The sequence below is a fragment of the Pan paniscus genome, chromosome 5 (assembly GCF_029289425.2).
Source record: "Pan paniscus chromosome 5, NHGRI_mPanPan1-v2.0_pri, whole genome shotgun sequence".
NCBI lineage: Eukaryota > Metazoa > Chordata > Mammalia > Primates > Hominidae > Pan > Pan paniscus.
Window position 1 is genome coordinate 162,390,347 of NC_073254.2, and position 22,066 is coordinate 162,412,412.

The 22,066-nt window shown below is 37.9% G+C and overlaps 1 protein-coding gene across 8 annotated transcripts in view; it reads left to right on the top strand.

Moving 5' to 3' along the window:
• ADGRG6 (adhesion G protein-coupled receptor G6) overlaps nt 1-22,066 on the top strand; it is a 141,829-nt gene that overhangs the window by 114,685 nt on the left and 5,078 nt on the right. For 4 of the 8 annotated variants that reach the window (XM_057302601.2, XM_003827715.7, XM_034962967.3 and 1 more), the window contains 5 exons: nt 738-834; nt 3,278-3,561; nt 18,312-18,413; nt 19,093-19,245; nt 21,793-21,838. In XM_057302601.2, coding sequence (XP_057158584.1) covers nt 738-834; nt 3,278-3,561; nt 18,312-18,413; nt 19,093-19,245; nt 21,793-21,838 — 682 coding nt within the window. The remainder of the gene's footprint in view (nt 1-737; nt 835-3,277; nt 3,562-18,311; nt 18,414-19,092; nt 19,246-21,792; nt 21,839-22,066) is intronic. The other 4 variants (XM_057302600.2, XM_003827717.7, XM_034962965.3 and 1 more) reach the window with 1 other exon arrangement.

The window sequence follows — 22,066 nt, forward strand, 5'->3', positions numbered from 1 at the left end:
AATGAGTCCTCAGTCAGACATAGGTGGTTGTATTAACCTGTTTGAGATCTTCTATTGTGCTCCCTTGTTTTTGCAGGCTTCATATTGAGCCAGGCATTTTAGAGCTTTCTCACAGATCTGTTTCAGATGGAAATATAAGTGAGAGATATTTTCAAGACCTTCAAAACCACCTCAGGAGGCAATAAGCACACTCTTCAGAGACCTGGGATGCCTGCCATAGCATTTCCCCACTGAAATATACATGGAAATACTTTATTCAATCTCTGGGGAGAGAAGGCTACAAAGACTTTATAGCCCCCTTGCTTTTCCTCCACTTTTTCTAAAGAGTTTTCTTTATATAGAAGGAGGCAAAATAGGCTGTAATGACCTTGTCTGCCTAAACTCTGCCAGTCTAACAAGGCTTAATTAATGAAACCACATTCACTAGTGCTAGATTTGATACAAATCAGGTTTAGTTTTCCAGTGAGTCCCACTAAGCAAACAGAATTTTATTTAAATATCTGTCATTTAAGAGTAGGTTTGGATTGTTGCCAGTTAGAGTTGGACATTGAACCCCAAGGAGGGGATTTTGTTGTTAACCAAGTTGCCATTTCTAAGAAGTTTGAATCTGGGATATGGAATGTTGGCTTGCTTGCATTTCTCTTCTTTTCATTTCTTTTCTTTACATTTCATTAGCAGTCTTATGAAGCAGTTTCAGATGCTTCATAAGAGTTTGTGTCATGGTGTTTTTGTAACAGGTTTGCCTGCCTTAGTGGTGTCAGTTGTTCTAGCGAGCAGAAACAACAATGAAGTCTATGGAAAAGAAAGTTATGGGAAAGAAAAAGGTGATGAATTGTAAGTAATAAAAACTTTTTGTGATGAGTAGATATCCTTTGTTTCCTAAATTTTAGCATTAATTTCCATGCCAATAACAAGGCTTTCATTTTAAAAGGTTGATGTTTATTCGCATGACTGCCAAAATCTCTGCTACACCACAGATTAATTCAGTTGAATGCCCTGAAATGTTTGAGACACTTTTTCATATTAACATTGTACTCTGTCATATGGAGGAATTGAGAAAATGCCTAAGACAGTTTTTTAGCCTCAGAAGACCCATTCTATTTCAGAAGATTTCATAACACTCTCACCTCCTCAAACCCACCCACATCTTCAAGAGAGTTAAATAGCAGTATCAGACAGAGAGTGAATGATTCATTGCCAATGGGAGTGTTATGTAGAAATTTAGAGAATGGAGAAATCAGCATGTTCTTAAACAATTTCGAAAGTTCTCTTCGGATTGTGAGATCATTGAGATTAAGGGTTTTATATTGTTCAGTTTGGGCAGTTACCGATCTCCTATTTTATTAATCCACCATGAGTACTCAATAAATATATGTTGATTGAAAAAATTACTGAATGAATAAAGAGCCTATTTCTGAAATGGGACCCATGATGCCACATATCTATGCATATCTCATGGATGGATAACATTTACATCGGCTGGGCGCAGCGGCTTACACCTATAATCCCAGCACTTTAGGAGGCCGAGCTGGGTATATCACCTGAGGTCAGAAGTTCGAGATCAGCCTGGCCAACATGGCGAAACCCCATCTCTATTAAAAATACAAAAATTAGCTGGGCATGGTGGTGCATAGCTATAATCCCAGCTACTACTCGGGAGGCTGAGGCAGGAGAATCATTTGAATCTGGGAGGCGGAAGTTGCAGTGAGCCAAGATTGCACCATGAACTCCAGCCTGGGCAACAGAGTGAGACTCCATCTAAAAAAAAAAAAAAAAACCCACTTACATCCAATCACTTATCCAATCTCTGTCCCATTTCTTCACAGTCTTGCCATCTCTTATATTTGTAAAGTGGCACTCAAAAGACCCCACAAGAACTAGGGAAAAATAATGGGGCTAGGTGAGGAATTCCAGAATTTTAGAAGAACTTCTGTGTGTAAAAGAAACGTTAGCTCTAGGGACAAGCAACATTATTCCAGGGACATTTATAACAACATACATTAAAAGTAGAAATTAATAAATAATTTCTAAATAAGAGAATTTTAGAAGTATGTTCATCAACTCATACAGAACTTTAAAAGTACCATTTAGTAAACTGCTATACCATTAGGACATTTCATTTATTGATAATTTACTGTATGCCAGAATCACGTTAGTTTCTAGAATTCAAAGATGTGCAGGACAGCTTTTGCCTTTGTGGAGGTTATGTTCCAACATGGAAGATATGGCCCAGAATAATAACCATTTGTGCTAGAATTTCAAGATGAATTTAGTTGCTTTAAATCATTTATTCAATTTTTGAGGTGTCTTAAGAATTCCTATAGCGTCGATTAGGCACTAGGACATCTACAAATTATATTATTTGACAACTTTGCATATAGTACAGTTTTAAAATTTCTTTAATCTACTATCCAATATATATATTATAAGTATCAAGTATCTTCTCCATCTCACTGGGATATTTTGTAATCATTGTAAGCTACGTAATTGTGCATGACAACCATCTGTATATTAATCTCAATTATAATAAGGTCTTGCCTCATCTACAGCAATGATAGTAGTAATTATTTTGCCATAATAACAAACTCACAACTAGTTGTGACTTAAGTAAGTAGGAGTTTACTCTTTGCACATGACAAGAAACATGGTAGTGGCAATCACTGGCATGGATTTTGTGGCTAAAAATGTCAGGGCCAACAACTCTGCAGCAGGCTTGACCTCTCTGTCATTGGACAGAAGATGCTGGCTGCAGCTCCATAGCTCACTTGCACGTTTGAAGCAGGAAGAAGGAATAAGGACCTTGCCAGTTGAGTCTACCACTAATAGCTCTTCCAAAAATCCTTTGGCAGACTTCTACTTCCATATCACTTTATAAAATGATGTCATACAGCCACTCCTTAAATACAAAGGAGACCAAAAATTAGTTTTTAAATTTCCCATTCTCAGTGTACAGGCACCCAAAGGAAAAGGAGGTTAGACATGGCTTGGAACAAGTCAACCAAGAGTGTTTTCATATCAACTCAGAAATCAGGAAGCAACCTTGTCTTCTTTGTAATATTGGCTTACCTAGATATTAAGACAATGGCCATCCAAAAACAAATGAACAAAAGACCTATGAAGAGATTGAAGAAGAAACTGAGGTCCAAGGAAGTAAAGTGGCTTTCTAAAGACATTTGAGAGGAAAATCTGCAGTAGCCCAAACTAAGCTGAGAAAAGTCTTAGGTAAACAGGACATGGTAATAAATCTTTTTTTCTTTCTCATTTCTTCTTTTTTAAGCTGTTGGATTCAAGATCCAGTCATATTTTACGTGACCTGTGCTGGGTATTTTGGAGTCATGTTTTTTCTGAACATTGCCATGTTCATTGTGGTAATGGTGCAGATCTGTGGGAGGAATGGCAAGAGAAGCAACCGGACCCTGAGAGAAGAAGTGTTAAGGAACCTGCGCAGTGTGGTTAGCTTGACCTTTCTGTTGGGCATGACATGGGGTTTTGCATTCTTTGCCTGGGGACCCTTAAATATCCCCTTCATGTACCTCTTCTCCATCTTCAATTCATTACAAGGTAAGATAAATTGTACATGAATAGTCTCTGCTTTCTAATTTTGTCATATTTGCAAGCAGCTTCACTTTTGGACAGATGCCATGTTAAGTTTCTGTGTCACTATTTCAAGTGCTGAATATAGTTCCATGTGCAGTGTGGTCACTTGTTAAAAGAGTCTTGAATAGATAAATGAGGTAGAATGTTAGTTTTGCCTTTTTATCAGTGGTATATCCCAAGCACCTAGAACACTGTACCTGGCAGATAGTAGGTACTCCATAAATGCATATTATTTCATGAATGAATATGGAGCAAGGGAAGTATCTAGCTGAGAACCAAACGGGGAGTTTAAAGGGATGCACAGACAAGTTACCTTCTTCACAGTTTTGCTGAATGTTGGTCCTCTTCATACATCCTGTCCCCTGTAGATTTACCGTTGATGGCCAGAAGAATTTTTAGAGTCTATGTAAGAACAGTAGCAGTTCACCTTGATTTTTTGGGTCCTTTGATTTCAGAATAAATACCAACACTCTAGTTCAGGAACTTTTATCTTTTTATGAGAAATATTGAACTTTTCACAGTTAGTTCAACAATTCAACAAACATTTGTCAATGGTCTGCTTTGCATAAAAATACCAGGCTTCCTTCAAAGAGCTTGCAGTCATACCTCTTATTCCATAATACATACCATAGTATACTCTATAATAAATTTAACTTTTAAGCTTAAGGGAATATAAATTGTCTTTTTAGATCATTAAATGGCATTCTTTAAGATTTTGAATATACCCTGTACTGTTGATGAAACTCCTTAGTGTGCAGAAGCACCATGAGGCCAACACTCCAAAAGAAATTAGAATGCTTGGAATGTTTCTGAGTAGAGCAGTGCAAATGGCTTAACTGAAGCTATTGGTCTTGCAGTTGTAGATGTCTGGGGAAGAAATTGCTGAATATATCTGAGCTGGGGTGGAAAGCAGATTTGTATTACTCACCAAATGAGGTGCCAAGGTGGGTACTCCCTGCAAGTGTGTTTTAAGAAAGTCTGTACTTATCTGCAGGGGAGAGTTGGTTACTGCTTATCTCCCATGCTCTTCCACTAGCTTGTGAAGTGCAAAAAAAATTGTCACATGGTAGGTGCTTAATGATTGGTAAATTAATGGATTGCTAGATGGAGAAAGAGGCTTTGGGGATGGCCTATTCCAATCTGAGATGCCTCTGGCATAAATATGTATTAACTAGTTCAGCAAATTTTATTCAGGTTCATTGTCTTATAACAAAGGAAGTATGTAGGCTCATTATCTTTAGTCCATAGAATAAGCCTCAAGTGCAACTCCAAAAATTGGAAAATGAGTATGTAGCATATAAACACATCTTTATTGGGATCTAGCTTTATAAAGTGAGTATTCCTCTATTTAATCTCTTCTATAATATACAACATAAAAGTGCCTAAATAAATATTGACAAAAGTATCCATTAACATTAGAAATTCCATGGTTTCATATTTCAGGATTGTATATAAAAGGCACATTGATCTGCCAGCCCAGCCTTGGTTTTGCTTTTAGAATTTCCTGGCAGTTTCAGTAACCTTCAACAGCTACAGTTGTCTGTTCAGCTCTGTTTCCATTAATGAGAATTGGGATGTTTTATTTTTCCCAGCATGGGTCCCCTGTCAGGAGGGAAAAATGTTGTAAACCATCATCAACTCAGTGTTCTTCATAAATCACTGACTTTTAAGACTAATTTTAAATCATATAAATTCAGAACAGATTTCAGCACATTTAATTATATTAAAACACCTCCCAGAAAGAAAATTTAAATTAAAAGGCAGTGATACAGAGCACATGAGTCTACCAACAATTGCTTGCTGCCCAGGCTTGTGCCAAAACTTCTTAGGATGCTATGGAAATTTACTTAATGGTTTTTATTGTTGAGTCATTTTCAGAACCTTCCAAGAGAGGCTTTGTTGTTAGCAGTATATGCTTTGTTAAAAGAAGCATGTAGAATTTAGACAGCTTAAAGAAATGATTCAGTGAATGCAAAATGAACTCAGGTAGTAAGGAGGCAAACTACATTATATCTAATTTTTTCTCTTTTTGATATTTGTCATTCCAGCAAAAATCATGATGTGGTCCCTCTGCCTCATGGAATTTATATTCTAGTAGGGGAGACAGGTTAATTAAATATATTGCTCTATAAAAATTACCTTGTGACGTTGAGAATGTGTTACAAAAAAAACATGATATCTAAGCTGAAATCAGGAGGATCGATAGGAATTAACTAGATGAAAGATGGGAGTAAGAGTAGGAAGAATAATATTTGAGATAGTGGGCATTTCATGTGCAAAAAATTTGCTATAGTTGATGATTACAGTGTATATTCAAGGTATTAAAAGAAAACTCATATATCCTGAGAACAACAAAAGTGCAGGATAGTGACAAAGCAGAGAGGCACAACAGAGAGGCAAGGACTAGACCAGAAGGCTCTGTATTTCAATCTTTATAAACACAATAGGAAGTCTTTGAAAGGTGGAGTGACATGATTGGATGTGCACTTTGTAAAGATAAAGCCGTACCTAATGTGGTGAATGGATTAGAGCTGCCCAGTAGGGTCTGTAGGGCGAGCAGGTAAGAGGAGACTCTCAGTGTTTGGGGAAAAGTTGGTCCAGTATTTTAGACTGTGGTGGGGGATGAGAGAGCTAGAGAGATGTGCACAGAACCAAGGGAAATTTAGGAAGCATGCTGCTACAAAATACTCATCATTGATTTGCTCATTAAACTCTTACTTTTCTAGAATGATTCGAGTAAGAAGTCTTCTTGTTAATACAATATTATAGTTAATGGATGCCTATCATTACAATATTTAACAATGGCTAAACCTTTAGAATGCAGAGCAACATCCTGAAAGCTAAAACTATGCTAAACATATTTTAGTCCCTTTTAGATTTAGCTTCTAGGGGGGCACCTTAAAGTCAGCAGGGTCACCATGTAATGTTATGGAGGCGGGATGTGTGGGAGCATGTGTTTGAGCTGGGTCTGCTGTGGCATCAGGGCATGTATTAGTTCATTTTCACACTGCTGATAAACATATACCGGAGACTGGGCAATTTACAAAACAAAGAGCTTTAATTGGACTTACAGTTCCACGTGGCTGGGGAAGCCTCACAATCATGGTGGGAAGCAAGGACGAGCAAATCACATCTTATGTAGATGGTGGTAGGCAAAGAGAGAGTTTGTGCAGAAAAACTCCCATTTTTAAACGCATTAGTTCTTGTGAGATTCATTTACTATCACGATAACAGCCCAGGAAAGACTTGCCCCCATAATTCAATCACCTTCCACTGGGTTCCTCCCATGATGTGTGGGAATTGTGGGAGTTACAATTCAAGATGAGATTTGGGTGGGAGCACAGCCAAACCATATTATTCCACCCCTGGCCCCTCCCAGATCTCACGTCCTCACATTTCAAAACCAATTATGCCTTCCCAACAGTCCCCCAAAGTCTTAACTCATTTCAGCATTAACTCAAAAGTCCACAGTCCTACGTCTCGTCTGAGACAAGGCAAGTCCCTTCCACCTGTGAGCCTGTAAAATCAAAAGCAAGTTAATTACTTCCTAGATACAATGGGGGTACAGGCATTGAGTAAATACTGCTGTTGCAATGGGAGAAATTGGCCAAAATAAAGGGGCTACAGGCCAAGTGCAAGTCCAGAATCCAGCAGGGCAGTCAAATCTTAAGATTCCAAAATCATCTCCTTCGACTCCATATCTCACATCTGGGTCACACTGATGCAAGAGGTGGGTTCCCATGGTCTTGGGCAGCTCCATCCTTGTGGCTTTGCAGGGTATAGCCTCCCTCACAGCTGCTTTCACAGGCTGACATTGAGTGTCTGTGACTTTTCCAGGCACACAGTGCAAGCTGTTGGTGGATCTACCATTCTGGGATCTGGAAGATGGTGGCCCTCTTCTCACAGCTCCACTAGATGGCACCCCAGTAGGGACTCTGTGTGGGGCCCAGACCACACATTTCCCTCTGTACTGCCCTAGCGGAGGTTCTCCATGAGGGCCTCACCCCTGCAGCAAACTTTTGTCTGGGCATCCAAGCATTTCATCTTCTGAAATCTAGGCGGAGGTTCCCAAACCTCAATTCTTGACTTCTGTGCACCCACAGGCTCAACACCATATGGAAGCTGCCAAGGCTTGGGGCTTCCACCCTCTGAAGCAACAGCCTGAGCTGTACCTTGGACTCTTAGTGGCAGCTGGATCAGCTGGGACACAGGTCACCAAGTCCCTAGACTGTACACAGCATGGGGACTCTGAGCCTGACCCATGAAACCACTTTTTCCTCCTAGGCCTCCAGGTCTGTGATGGGAAGGGCTACTGCAAAGATCTCTGACATGACCTGGAGACATTTTCACCATTGTCTTGATGTTTAGCATTTGGCTACTCATTATGTATGCAAATTTCTGCAGCTGGCTTAAATTTCACCTCAGAAAATGGCATTATCTTTTATATAGCATTGTCAGGCTGCAAATTTTCCAAACTTTAATGCTCTGTTTCCCTTTTGAAACTGAATGATTTTAACAGCACTCAGGTCATCTGTTGAATGTTTTGTTGCTTAGAAATTTCTTCTACCAGATACCCTAAATCATCCCTCTCAAGTTCAAAGTTCCGCAAATCTCTAGGGTGGGATCAAAATGCCGCCAGACTCTTTGCTAAAACACAAGAGTCACCTTTGCCCCAGTTCTCAACAAGTTCCTCATCTCCATGAGACCACCTCAGCCTTGACCTTATTGTCCATATCACTATCAACATTTTTATCAAAGCCATTAAGTAAGTCTCTAGGAAGTTTCAAACTTTCCCACATTTTCCTGTCTTCTTCTGAGCCCTCCAAACTGTTCCAACCTCTGCCTGTTACCCAGTTCCCAAGTTGCTTCCACATATTTGGGTATCTTTTCAGCAGCACCATACTTCTGGTACCAATTTACTGTATTAGTCTGTTTTCACACTACGGATAAACACATACCTGAAACTGGGCCATTTATAAAAGAAAGAGGTTTAATTGCACTTACAGTTCCATGTGACTGGGGAAGCCTCACAATCAGGGCGGAGGGCAAGAAGGAGGAAATGACATCTTATGTGGATGGCAGCAGGCAAAGAGAGAGCTTGTAAAGAAAAACTCCCATTTTTAAAATCATCAGGTCTTGTGAGACTCATTCACTATCACGAGAACAGCCCAGGAAAAACCTGCACCCATAATTCAATCACCTCCTACCAGGTTCCTCCCACGGTGTGTGAGAATTGTGGGAGTTACAATTCAAGATGAGATTTGGGTGGGGACACAGCCAAACCGTATCAGGACATATACATCCAAGGAATGACTTTTGATAGATTTCTTGTCACATTTGTTTATTTCTTCAAAACTTTGGCTCAAGCATGTTAAAAACTCCATTTAATCTTTCAGGATTTTTGGAAATGTATGAAGGGGTATGTGTTTATAAACACATATACATGTGTAATTATATGGGTACTCACATAAATTTGAAGAGTCTATATATAAAATTTTATATATGCTTTATTTTTATTTTTTATTTGTATGTTTTATATTTTTATTTCTAGCATGTATTTTTATTTTTATGTACACTTATAACTGTATAATTTAATTGCCAAAAATTATGTTAAATGGGTATCAGAAAATTGTTACTATCTGTTTGATTATAAAAATTTTACCTACTTAAATAAGCAAATGACATCATGAATTGAATCAAGGCTGAAACCAAATTTATTATTTTCTAATTATCCACAGGATAATGCTTTGGTCTTTTAATTTTACCAACAGTATTAGTTTTCACACTGCTATATAGAACTTCCTTGAGACTGGGTAATTTATAAAGGGAAGAGGTTTAATTGACTCACAGTTCCATATGGCTGGGGAGGCCTCGGGAAACTTACAATCATGGCAGCATGGGGAGCAGGCACATCTTACATGGTGGCAGGCAAGAGAGAGCATGTGAAGGAGGAACTGCCAAACATTTATAAAACCATTAAATCTCATGAGAACTCACTCACTATCACAAGAACAGCATGGGGGAACCATCCCCATGATCCAGTCACCTCCCATCAGTTCCCTCCGTTGACATTTGGGGATTATGGGGATTACAATTCAAGATGAGATTTGGGTGGGGACACAGAGCCAAACCATATCACCTACTTAATTTGATTAAGTTACAGAGTAAACATTTTGTTGATTTTTTTCCTGCAAAAATTAAAAGATAAGTGTACCTTCTCTTAACATAGTTGAATTACATGTCTATCTGCTTTTGCTATTTTTGCTGTTTTCCAGGATAAAACAGGCATATCACTGTATTGAAATTTTAAATTTTTTCTGAAGAATACAAGCAGAAAATTTTGTGGTATACAAATTGCTATGCAGCAGAGAATATTCTACTTCCATTCAAAAAAGAGCTGTTACTAACTATACATTAAATGAGTAGAGGATAGTTTAATCTCTTACCCTTATTCAGTGTTAAGTAATTTAGAGAAATGCATATTATTATTATAGTATTGGTAAACTAAGAAAATTAAGTCAAAGTATGAGGTGAAATATGCTAAATGTCAATGAAGTGTCCCTTGCCACTGGAGGCTGAGGTTAGGAGCCTCATGAAAGTTGAGCTGTTACATAATTACATGTATAATACACATATTGAATTGGTGCCAAGGTAAAGAGATGACCCACCAATTCAGTCCCTCACAAGTGAAACATCAGGTTGGCTGAGACATTACACGCTGCAAGGAAATAAATTACTCACTCTTTGGCAGGGCATTTTGTGCCACAGAGAAATAATTTTCTAAAGGGCACCTTGGTAGTATGAAAGGAGGATTTAAGAAGTTTCCAGAGACAGCCATAAACCCTTGAAGATCCCCAGCCCCATAGCCAGCTGACTGTTTCTCTGTGACAACTGAAAACAGGAGCTGTTTAAAGATTTGGACACAGGCTACTAAGGATGCTCAGAGGTCATCTAGACTAATTTGGTCAAAAATCAGTGGTACCTAGAGTGTGTGGCCACTTCTTCTCAAATATCTGCTGTAACTAGTTCTTGACCAATTTTTCCCACCAAAACTCCAGAACTGATCAGGTGTAGTGGCTCACGCCTATAATACCAGTGCTTTGGGAGGCCAAGGCAGGAGGGTTTCTTGAGACCAGGAGTTCAAGACCATCATGGGCAACATGGTGATACCCCATCTTTACAAAAATAAAAATAGAAAAATTAGGTGTAGTGGTGTGCCTGTATTCCTAGTTACTCAGGAGGCTGAGGCAAAACGATTGCTTGAGCCCGGAAGTTCAAGGTTACAGTGATTTATAATCATGTTACTGCACTCCAGCCTGGGTGAGAGAGTGAGACCTTGTCTCAGGGGAAAAAAAAGAAAAACAGAAACAAAAAACCTGCCAGAGTATGTTATGCTCATGACCTGATTAAAACACCAGTCATTACTACCCACTCTAATGCCATCTCACATCCCTGAAGTTATCTATATCTGCAAGTCTTCCCTTTAATTGTATTTCTGGATATTTATTATCCGAGGGAAGAAAAAGTCAACTTAGAATATTTATCCAGTTTATTGATGATAATTCTGCTGAAAGTGTCAGTGGCCTTTAGTTGTTGAAGAACTCTAAGAGATGAGGACCCAAAGTTGTCTGTTTCCCCCTACTCTACCTAGATGCTTCAAAGGGACTTTTTAGAGCACCAAATAAATGACAATATGCATTGCCTCGAATTTTACTGTATAGTAGTATCCAAGGAAACTCTTTCTAGAAATTCTTTAACTTTTGATAACCAGAAAGATATGAGAACATCCCTTTGGCTACTGATTTTACATTTGCCCCCAGAAAGCCCATGGATCATAGCCTGAAACAAGCAAAAGGAATGAGTTCTATGTGGGAGCCAAATTTCTAGCCTAAATATCTAAGTGTATCTTTTTCCCCCGAATAGTTAAATAGTTCTAACAAGACCAAGGTTAAACACAACCCCATATAGTCTACAGTAAATATAATGCCAATACTTAGAAATAGGTGTATTATTATTTTTCAAACATGCTACTTGATTGTGTTCTCTGGTAGATGAAAGGATTAGATATCAAAAGTTAAATTCACTACTTGAGATTTTTCAGAATGTTTCTCACTCCAAGTTTTGAAAACCTTCTTGGCTGCTTATTCACCATCTTCCTTCACTATATTTGCTGAGCCAGCCTTGGCCCGTAGGAGTCTTTCTCTAGGAGTATTAGACAAGTTGGCATTTGATAAATTTTCTGTCCTAACAACCCCCATAGGCCCACTTTCAGCACTTGTGTGTTACTTGCAACACCCTTTCTCCATTACAATTAAAATGTTATTTATTTTAAATGAGGAAATTGCAAATTTTACTGAGAATTAAAACATTTTCAATTCACAATTACAGTTTTTTTTTTAAAGCTAAGCATATATCTCTGATTAGTGAAAGATGGAAGTGAAATGAAGGCAGGACTAAGGATGGGATGAAAGTTTAGGGAGCTGATTAGGAATCTGCTCATTTAACAAGCATGAAGGTTTTTTTCCTTATTGTTCTAGCATGGAATGGATTCTTAAAGAATCAAGGCAGTTATCAAGCTGAAGAAACTTAATTCTAAGGAATTTTGGCTTGGATTCTCCAGAGTGGTAGTTTTCCAGGCTAAAATGCACCAAAAAAGGTCTATCATGAGCTCCCTTTTGTGATACATGAAGGTTTCTTGAAACTGGCACTAGCTTTTCAGGATGATGTAAAAGCTTTAACTCTGCATTCAATCTTTTGGGCCATTTTATTTCTACCTTTTATGGGCAATGTTAAATAAAGCTTCAAGTACTATGAAGAATAAAACCTGATTGTCCTGGTCCCAGTCACATCTTAATGCTCTTTCCAGAAAGCTAGAACAGCATATTCTTCCTAGGTGGTATGAAGATTAGCAAAGGGAAAAAAATGATAGAAAGAGGCCAGGTGCGGTGGCTCACGCATGTAATCCCAGCACTTTGGGAGGCTGAGGTGAGCAGATCACGAGCTCAGGAGTTTGAGACCAGCCTGGCAAATATGGTGAAGCCCCGCCTCTATTAAAAATACAAAAATTAGCCAGGGGTGGTGGCATGCGCCTGTAATCCCAGCTACTCAGCAGATTGAGGCAGGAGAATTGCTTGAACCCAGGGGGCAGAGGTTGCAGTGAGCCAAGATCGCACCATTGCACTCCAGCCTGGGCGACAGAGCCAGATTCCATCTCGAAACAAAAGAAAGAAGCAGAAATTGGAATGAGAAATCAAACAGATTTTCTTGGTTGTCAACATAGAACTCTATTAAAGTTTGTGATTTTAGTCCTGCTTCTGACACCGAGATCTATAAGTAGATGGAGGAAAAACAAAAACAAAAGCAAAAAACCCTCAACCTCAGAATTTAAGAGGTAATAGCCATGTTTTCTTACAGTAGCCTCCAGGTGCCCTTGGCTCTCTGGCTTCATTTCTACTGCTCCTTCCTGAAGTGTTCAGAATTTCTTTCCATATTGCTTGTGTGCACTGTTACAGATCCAGATGCCTGCCACACTGCCCACTACTGAACTGTGAAAGGGCTATTTTGTCCTGGAGGAATTTTGGTATAATATTTATTGCCAGACTAACTTAAATTCATGGGAAGAGGGCTAGTTACTACAAATAGTAAAATAACCTGTTATGAGAATCCTATTCTTATTTAAAATAGAAATGAATCTCAAGATTATAGGATTCACCATATATATATTATAAATACAATACCTTAAAATTTAAAATATAGTCATTCCTAAGAATTCTAATTTGTTACGCTTATTATGTAATTTTGTTCCATAGCATCACAATTCATAGTGGAAGGTAGAACATTTAAATGACTTCTCCTCTCCAGTGTTTCCAAAAATTATTGAGTGCCTGTATATTTATAGACCACAATGGTTACTTAAAAATAGGCAATGTCATTTAATGTTATATAATTATGATATAGGGCAGCACTATACAATCTAAAAAATTGTTTTATTAAGTCAGTCTTATCTTTAACTTTATCCTCTCTGACTGTGCTTAGCATTTGATTCTCAGAATAATTCACATTTTACTACCCCAACAAGGCTAAGAAACTGAATCTGTGACCTCGTTCTTTTCTGATGTCCTCAAAACACCAGACACAACCTCTGAATGTTTTTTCCAGGATATATAGCATACAGAAAGACTACTAAGGTTACAAAAGAATAATAGAGTATTAAGGGAAGCAACATTCAGCAATTTTTCTTTCTACCCAGAACTAAAAATCATTTGCTAAATATGAGGCCCTCTAATGAATAATACCTGGGTTAATGCTTAGGAACAAAAGACCTTCGTTGAAGTTTATATTCCCCTCCAGCTCTAAAATGTGACTCTGTTAAACAATTGTTTAAGAATACACAGTTACCTGTATTTCTAGCTGTGTGACAAAACTACCTCCAAGAACAAATTCTGGAAATTCTGACCCCGTTAAGGGAACATAGAGTAAGCTGAGACAATGTGGACTTCCTTCTCTGGAGCTGCAGCCTCCGTCATCTGTAGCCTCTATTTACCTTACCTCAGGCTTCCTTCAGTCCACTCTACTCTGTAACTGCCACCCTCTCTTCAAAACTTAAAAGAATCTAGTAACCAATTCAAATTATACACTTTTGCTTATTCAAAGTGCTGGTGGTACAAAGTGTATTTGCTTATTGAAAGGATTGACTGTATTGGCAACCTGATTAGGGAATGTGGTAGGTATGGAAAGGCTTTGAAAAGCAATGAGATATAGTCATGTAGAGTGTGAGGATGAAATCCTAACCGAATGATATCTATTCTCTACTTCCTGGGAAGGAGGATCAGCCTGCAAAGCCTGCTCTGAGGGATTCTGAGTATAGAAGAAAATCTTTCCTTACTCTGAGATTTGTAATGACACAGGCCAGGACAGTGTGCAGCCAGTGCCCTCTCCAACTCTTCCTCCCCAACCTGGAGCACAGGGGCCTTCACGAGGTGCTTGTTTGCTTTCTAAATAATTGAAATTGATTGATATTTATTAATGCTTTTCTTTTGTTAAATTAGAACTTCCCAGCCAGTCACGATGGCTCATGCCTGTAATCCCAGTGCTTTGGGAGGCTGAGGCAGGAGAATCGTTTGAGGCCAGGAGTTCTAGACCAGCTTGGGCAACATAGTGAGACCCCCATTTCTAGAAAACATTAGTTAGATGTGGTGGCACATGCCTATTGTCCAGGCAACGTAAGAAGCTGAGGCAGGAGGATTGCTTGAGCCCAGGAGTTCAAGGCTGCAGTGAGCTACAGTTGCACCACTGTACTTCATCCAGGCTGGGCAACAGAGCAAGAATCTGTCTCTTAAAAAAAAAAAAAACTTCTCTACCCTATCTGATATAACATTTCAAAGAAATAGATCATTAGGATTTATTTCCTTTACAAATTACTTCATTACCAATAAAGTATTAGTAATAAATTATATAATAAATAAAATCATATTTTATTTATATAAATATATAACCATATATTAATATCAAATGACATAATAGTAATAATAAATATAATGCACTATTAGGTCATTGCATGCCTTATTCATACCTCTCAGAGATCAACATATTCAAATTTCCCAGAATTTTTTTTTCTTTTTTGAGACGGAGTCTCGCAGTGTCACCCAGGCTGGAGTGGAATGGCGCAATCTCGGCTCACTGCAACCTCCGCCTCCCGAGTTCAAGCAATTCTCCTGCTGCAGCCTCCTGAGTAGCTAGGATTACAGGTGCCAACCACCACACCCGGCTAATTTTTTGTGTTTTTAGTAGAGATGGGGTTTCACTATGTTGGCCAGGCTGGTCAGCTCCTGACCTCATGATCCACCTGCCTCGGCCTCCCAAAGTGTTGGGATTGCAGGTGTGAGCCACCGCGTCCGGCCCCGAAGAATTTTTTATGGGCTGGTCATCTACTTGAAATCAACGACCAAATATAGTCAGTACTTTCATAGTGGCATTTTTCTGCAAGTCAAAATATGTAATGATTCTTCAGTAATTTAAATAGGAATTTATAGACAGCACTTATTAAGTATCAGGGCTTGTGCTCAGTTGCTAATCACCAAACAACAAGCTAAACCTAGAGGAGAATCAGCCTAGTCATTTTACTGTGATCAGGACCCATCATGTAGAAATTAAGCTCCTTTTCTATAATAACATTTGCTAATAATGTAATTTATTCTGAAAACTAAGGGCCGCTTTGAATCTTCGTATTAAAAAATAAAACATGTAAGCATAACCTTAGACTTATTTTGCAAATTTATGCAAACAGTACTCTAAAGAGAGTACTGTTAAGACTTTTTCCCACTTTTTCCATTGTACAAGCTGCAATGTAGTTTTCTTGATGAATACTCCATATTCAAAAGGAACATATAAGTTTTAATGATCCCTTAAAAGGACTGTCATAAGTTTTACATTTATGCCATTCCATACTAGACCCTTTGTTCCATGAATACAAGGATTGCCTACCTGGTTCACCATTGAATTTCCAACTCCTAAAACACAGTGCCTCCTGCTTAGCAGTGCTTAATAAATTGTCACTGAATCAATTACCCTTCCTGGAAACTTCCCTCACTTCCCTACTGAACTTAAGGTTCAGTTCAAGTGCTAGATCCCCTAAAAAGCCCTCCCTTATGTAGATATACTGCTTAATATTTTACTGGGACACAACCTCAGCAACTTATTTGCATGCTTTTCAGAAACTTTTTCCTTAAATGTGTTTTCTTTTCATTCCTATTACCTCTTAATTTGACCGCTCACTCCTATTTTTAACCTCCACGTCTCCAAACACATTTAACACATTAGAGTATACATGTAAGCATTCAATTAACTCATGTAGACTACATGATTGATTGATCTTGGTTACCATTCATTCCATCAATAAACATTCATCAAGTTCCTGCATATTTCTTGAAACAGCCAGCACAGCATTGAATACACAAATATCCCTGTTCTCTTGGAGCTTATTATCTGCTAGTAAGAGACAATCAAGCAAAGGAATAAATGAATAAATGAGGAATACAAGAATGTCAGATACTGAGGAGTGCTGTGAAAAAAAGATGTGAAAGGGAGTGACTAAAGGTTAAAATTAAAAATAAAATAAAATAACGGTTGCTGAGGGCCTCTCTGAGGAGTTAACAGTTGGTCTGAGACCAGAATGACAGGTAGGAACGTGTTATGGAAAGATTTGGGAGAAGAGCGTTCAGCATGGTATTGGGCTGGAATGAGCTGGACACATTGAGAATTAAAGGGATGTGTGTGTGTTTGAGGGTCATGATCGCAAGGACTTCTGTTCAGAACATCTGGGATGTGAGATGCTGCCAAGGGGAGATACAGCCCAGTGAAGATGTCCTTTGAGCAATATGTGTTGGAATCCTGGTGGGGGGTAGGGGAGAGAAAGGGGCAGAACCAAATATAAAAATCAGTATGTGGTGCTTATATTTTAGAAGTGTTGGTACCCAAAGTGGCAATGTAACCATAGAAGAGATGGAAACCCGGGACCAAGTCATGGACATGTAAACCTTTTTAGAGTAAAGCAGAAGAATCTACTAAAGAGACCAAGAAGGAATCCCCAGCAAATTAGGAAGAAAACTGGGAGAAAATGACCTTGAGAATGAAGGGCTGTTTGATTGTGTTGAGTGCTGCCGAGAGGTCTAGTAAAGTGGTCATGGGAAACTTAGCAATATTGGAGTTGCCATCATTCTTACAAGAGTGGTCATAGTAGGGTCATGGATGTGGATAGCAATCTGCTTGGACTGGGTGGAGAAGATAAGGTGTGAGAAAAAGGGGAGGCAGCAAAAGTTAACCATTTCAAGAAGTTTTACTGGGAAAAGGAATAAAGAGATTGAAGCTGGAAGAAAATTGGAGGTTAAGGGAGGAATTTTTTGTTCCTTCTTAAAAAAAAGTGTTTTAACCGTATGCTTGTAAGTTAATGGACATAACCAAGTATAGAGGAATCAACAGAAAGATCGATGATGCCTCAAGGAGAGGGTTAAAATGCGGAAGCAAATGCCCTGAAAAGTTAAAAGGGATTGGCTTCTAAGATACAAATGACACAGATTTTGATAAGCACAAGGAGTGACTATAAATATGAAGACTATTTCTCATTATGGAAATATTTCTGTGTTAAAATCTTGAAAAGATAAAGTAGGCCAGGTGGAGCCGCATGATTTTGCTGATTTGGTGCCATGTTTCACCTGCAAAAAGACCACTTTTCTATGGCCCAAGCTAATATACTATGAATATAACTATAATATACATATGTAAAATAGCTCAGAATACACAAATTGAAACAGATGATGAGCTTATGTGTGTTTTCCATTTTCTCTTTTGTTAAAATATGTATGGAAAGTTTTAACATAATTTTAGGACAAATATATGGGAAATACTAAATACTTCTAGAATTGAATGTTGCTTATTTCAGCTTGGCTTTTAGGTTAAGTCATAAAGAATGCTGAACAGAACAGGCAAATACAGAATCAGATCCCTGTGGTTATTCTAGTTTTATCAGAGCCTTTGTATTCTCTTCTAAAGGATTAAAGTGTCTGCTACATACTGCAAGATTCATTTCCTTAAGATCTTTGTTTCTTAGTGCCTTTGATGTAAAAAATTTAAAATTAAAATAAATCCATGTATTTTATAAGATTTCTCTTTAAAGATGTGTCAGTTGGCTTAAATATTTATATTTTCTTTTGTCACAGGCTTATTTATATTCATCTTCCACTGTGCTATGAAGGAGAATGTTCAGAAACAGTGGCGGCGGCATCTCTGCTGTGGTAGATTTCGGTTAGCAGATAACTCAGGTAAAGAGTTGTTGATTAAATTTTACATCTACAAGTAGATGGGAAAGTTTGTCATTCAGTCTTTCATTGTCAGAGCAACCCAGTCCCAGTGGTAGCAAGCTATTGAAGTGGAGCATGTGAAGATGCGTAGTTGGAATCATAGAATATCAGGGCTGGAAGAGATCAGAGAACTTTGAGCCCAACCCTTCTATTCTGCAGAGGAGAAGCATGAATTCCATACAAGTTAAATGAGTTGCCTGAGGTTTGATGTCTAATTTAATAACCCATATACCCAGAGGTTCCACTATACCAGACTCACCTTTCCACATTTTCTAGATCCGCAATTACATTATTAAGCAAAGAGATTTTTCTCAGTATTAAAAAAAAAAAACAAAAACTGAAAAAAACCTACTTTGTCTTTTTTCTTTTCTTTATCTTTCTTTGTTTTTCTTTTTACTGTCAGTGGTTACTTCTCATCTTTGGGATATTGAAAGTGAGATTTTAAATAGTACATATACAAGGTCAAAGTAAGAAATTATCAATATCCTCTTATTGTTTACATGTCAGTCTCTTCTCTGAGCCATTGCCAGCATATCAGAAAATCAGATGCTCCAGATAAATAATGCAGTGATGATTTTTTCAGAGCAGTTCATATTCCCGGTAAAGCAGATTGATAGGGTGATGTCATTTTTTTTTTCAGATTGGAGTAAGACAGCTACCAATATCATCAAGAAAAGTTCTGATAATCTAGGAAAATCTTTGTCTTCAAGCTCCATTGGTTCCAACTCAACCTATCTTACATCCAAATCTAAATCCAGCTCTACCACCTATTTCAAAAGGAATAGCCACACAGGTGAGTCTAAAGATGTCCTCAAGTTTAGTTCTCATCACATTTTCATTGCAAAAATTGGCATATCATGAAGATTGATAAATCACAGTGCCTAAGAGGGTGCATCTTTTAGATTTATGAAAATAAAAATCCGTTTGAAGACGTTATCCAACACCTTTATGAATATTTTGTCCTTTTAAAAATTTTGTAACCCAAACTCTAGCTATATAACCATAATAATTCACTCTGTATATTATTGTAACTTCATCATTTGATTCAAAAACTTGGTTATCTTTAACAATTATGGTATTTTGTTTAAAAAGTTATATATTTTTAAAATTAAAAATTGAATTACAGATTATTTCAGCATAGTATGATAATTACTGGACAAGTTGTCTTGGGAACAGGAAGAAACAATATCTAGGATGTACATTTTATTTAAGACTTAATTCCTTAACCATTGCAAATGTTATTTATGACTGCCCTTTAAATCACTGATTATATATGAAAGAACATAATATTTAGAAAGTGACACAGGGCTATAAGAAACACTGTCTTTCATAATATCCTGTTTTTTCATGATATTTACAATTGCTGCACATTCTGACACTGAACATGTATGTGAAAAATCCTGACGACACCATGGAAATAAAGAATATTTTAAGCCAGTTGCTATGACACATGCCTGGAGTCCCAGCTGCTCTGGAGGCTGAGATGGTGGGATTGCTTGTGCCCTGGAGTTCAGGCTGCAGTGAGAAATGATTGAGCAACTGTACCACAGCCTGGGCAACATAGCAAGACCCCATCTCAAAAAAATAGTAATATTTTGCAGCACTTGATAGTGAATGATGTGAAAATGTGTAACCTTTTCATGTTTTCAAAGGGAAATAATAGAATTGCTACTTTTAAATTAAACCCCTGGCAGACAGCTGTCAACATTTAAAACAGAGCACTTTCCTAATTAAAGATAATTCTAAAAGGATAATGGAAATAACTTTTAAATTTTTAATTTGTTTAGCTATTAAACATGAGCAGAGGTGAATGGCACAAAGAAGATTAATACTTGGCTTTTTGCAAATAGGGAATAAGGTGTGTGATGTGTCTGTAATTATTCATATTGCAAATACTTGAATTACAGATAACCCTGGTGTACATTTGAATCCATATACATGCCCTGTTTGCACCATTTTCTATGTCTTGCCACTGGAGTGGCCACTGCCTGGGATTCATGATAGTGCTATGGAAAAAGTTTTGAGTGTTTAGACAGTTCTTTAATTCCAAAATTAATTAAAAATCCAAGAACTTGGAGCAACTTAGAACAGCAGTTCTTAAAGCTTCTTGAAGTCTAGGACATTTTGGGGGGAATTGAATGAAGGCTGTTGATTCTCTTCCAGAAAAAAAGGTACAGACTTTGAATCATTTTCACAATTTTGCATAAAATTAGAGAAGTCTGTGCACCTCTGCTTAAGAATACCTGTGTAAAGAAATTGATAACAGGTGTATAGCCTAAGATAGATTATTCTACTTATTTGGTGGTTCTGTGGCACAAAATATTTTTGCTTATAATGAATTATTTTTTTCACTTTATTTAACCAAACTTAAAATTTGATACTCATTTTGCCTCCCCTTCTAAAATACAAATACTTAATGCCTTATCAGTTATTAATGAATAGGAATTAAACCAATTGAATTGCTTTCCTCTTAAACAGCTGAAAATAGCTGGCCTGAAGAAATGCCACTCTTAAAAGAGGAAAGAAGATAACAAGGCAGTTAATTTGGAACATGAGGCATTTTGGAAATATTAAGGATAGAAAGGGCTATAGGATTCGGGGGAAAACGGACTAGAAGATAAAAGAGGAAATGCAGAGATGGAGGTCCAAAGGCAGACTTTACTATTTTAAAATATTGTGTGTTCTTCATTTTGTTTTATTTCATCCATTATTTTATTTTATTTTATTTATTTATTTATTTTGACACAGGGTCTCGCTCTGTTTACCAGGCTGGAGTGCAAGGGCACACTCATGGTAGAGGCTTACTGCAGCCTCTACCTCCTGGGTTCAAGCAATCCTCCTACCTCAGCCTCCCGAGTAGCTGGGACTACAGGTGTGCACCACCACACTTGTCTAATTTTTGTATTTTTGTAGAGATGAGGTTTCATCATCTTACCCAGGCTAGTCTCAAACTCCTGGGCTCAAGGAATTTTCCTGCCTCAGCCTCCCAGAGTCCTGGGATTACAGACGTGAGCCACAACACTTAGCCTTTTGTTTTGTTTTTTAAAGAATGCATTAATGTTCTTGTTTCCCTTAACAAAAAACCCTTGGGGCTAAATGGGTTCTTGTCAACTAGGATGAGAATATAGTTAGTTATATGGCATTACTTCAATGGTATAATAAATCCTGGTTTACAGTCAACTGACTTCACATAGGCTTTGGCTACCCAGACAGTTCTCAGTGGAACAGTTAGCATCCTGGGATCACTCAAGGTATGCAAAACGTCACTGCATATCATCATGGATATCTAGTTGGTTCATTTCTTGGAATTGATCTAGATATTCATATGTTTATGGTATAGATAATGTCTCCTATGAGCATTCCTTCAACAAAAGTGGATCACTCAGGTAAACTTTCGTTACTTTTTTGAATGCATGAATTTTTTGCAAGGTAATAAGAGAATATGTGCATGGATTAAGCTAAGATTCTTGCTGCATCGGCAAAATGGCTTGTTCTTTTCAGCTAGCACAATGACATTCCTGCATTGAGCTGGAATTTCTGAAGTTTTGAATGATAGTGTGTGCTGTGCTGGCTCTTCTCTGCATGGGGTATCTGCAAGCAGCTCCTTCTAGGAA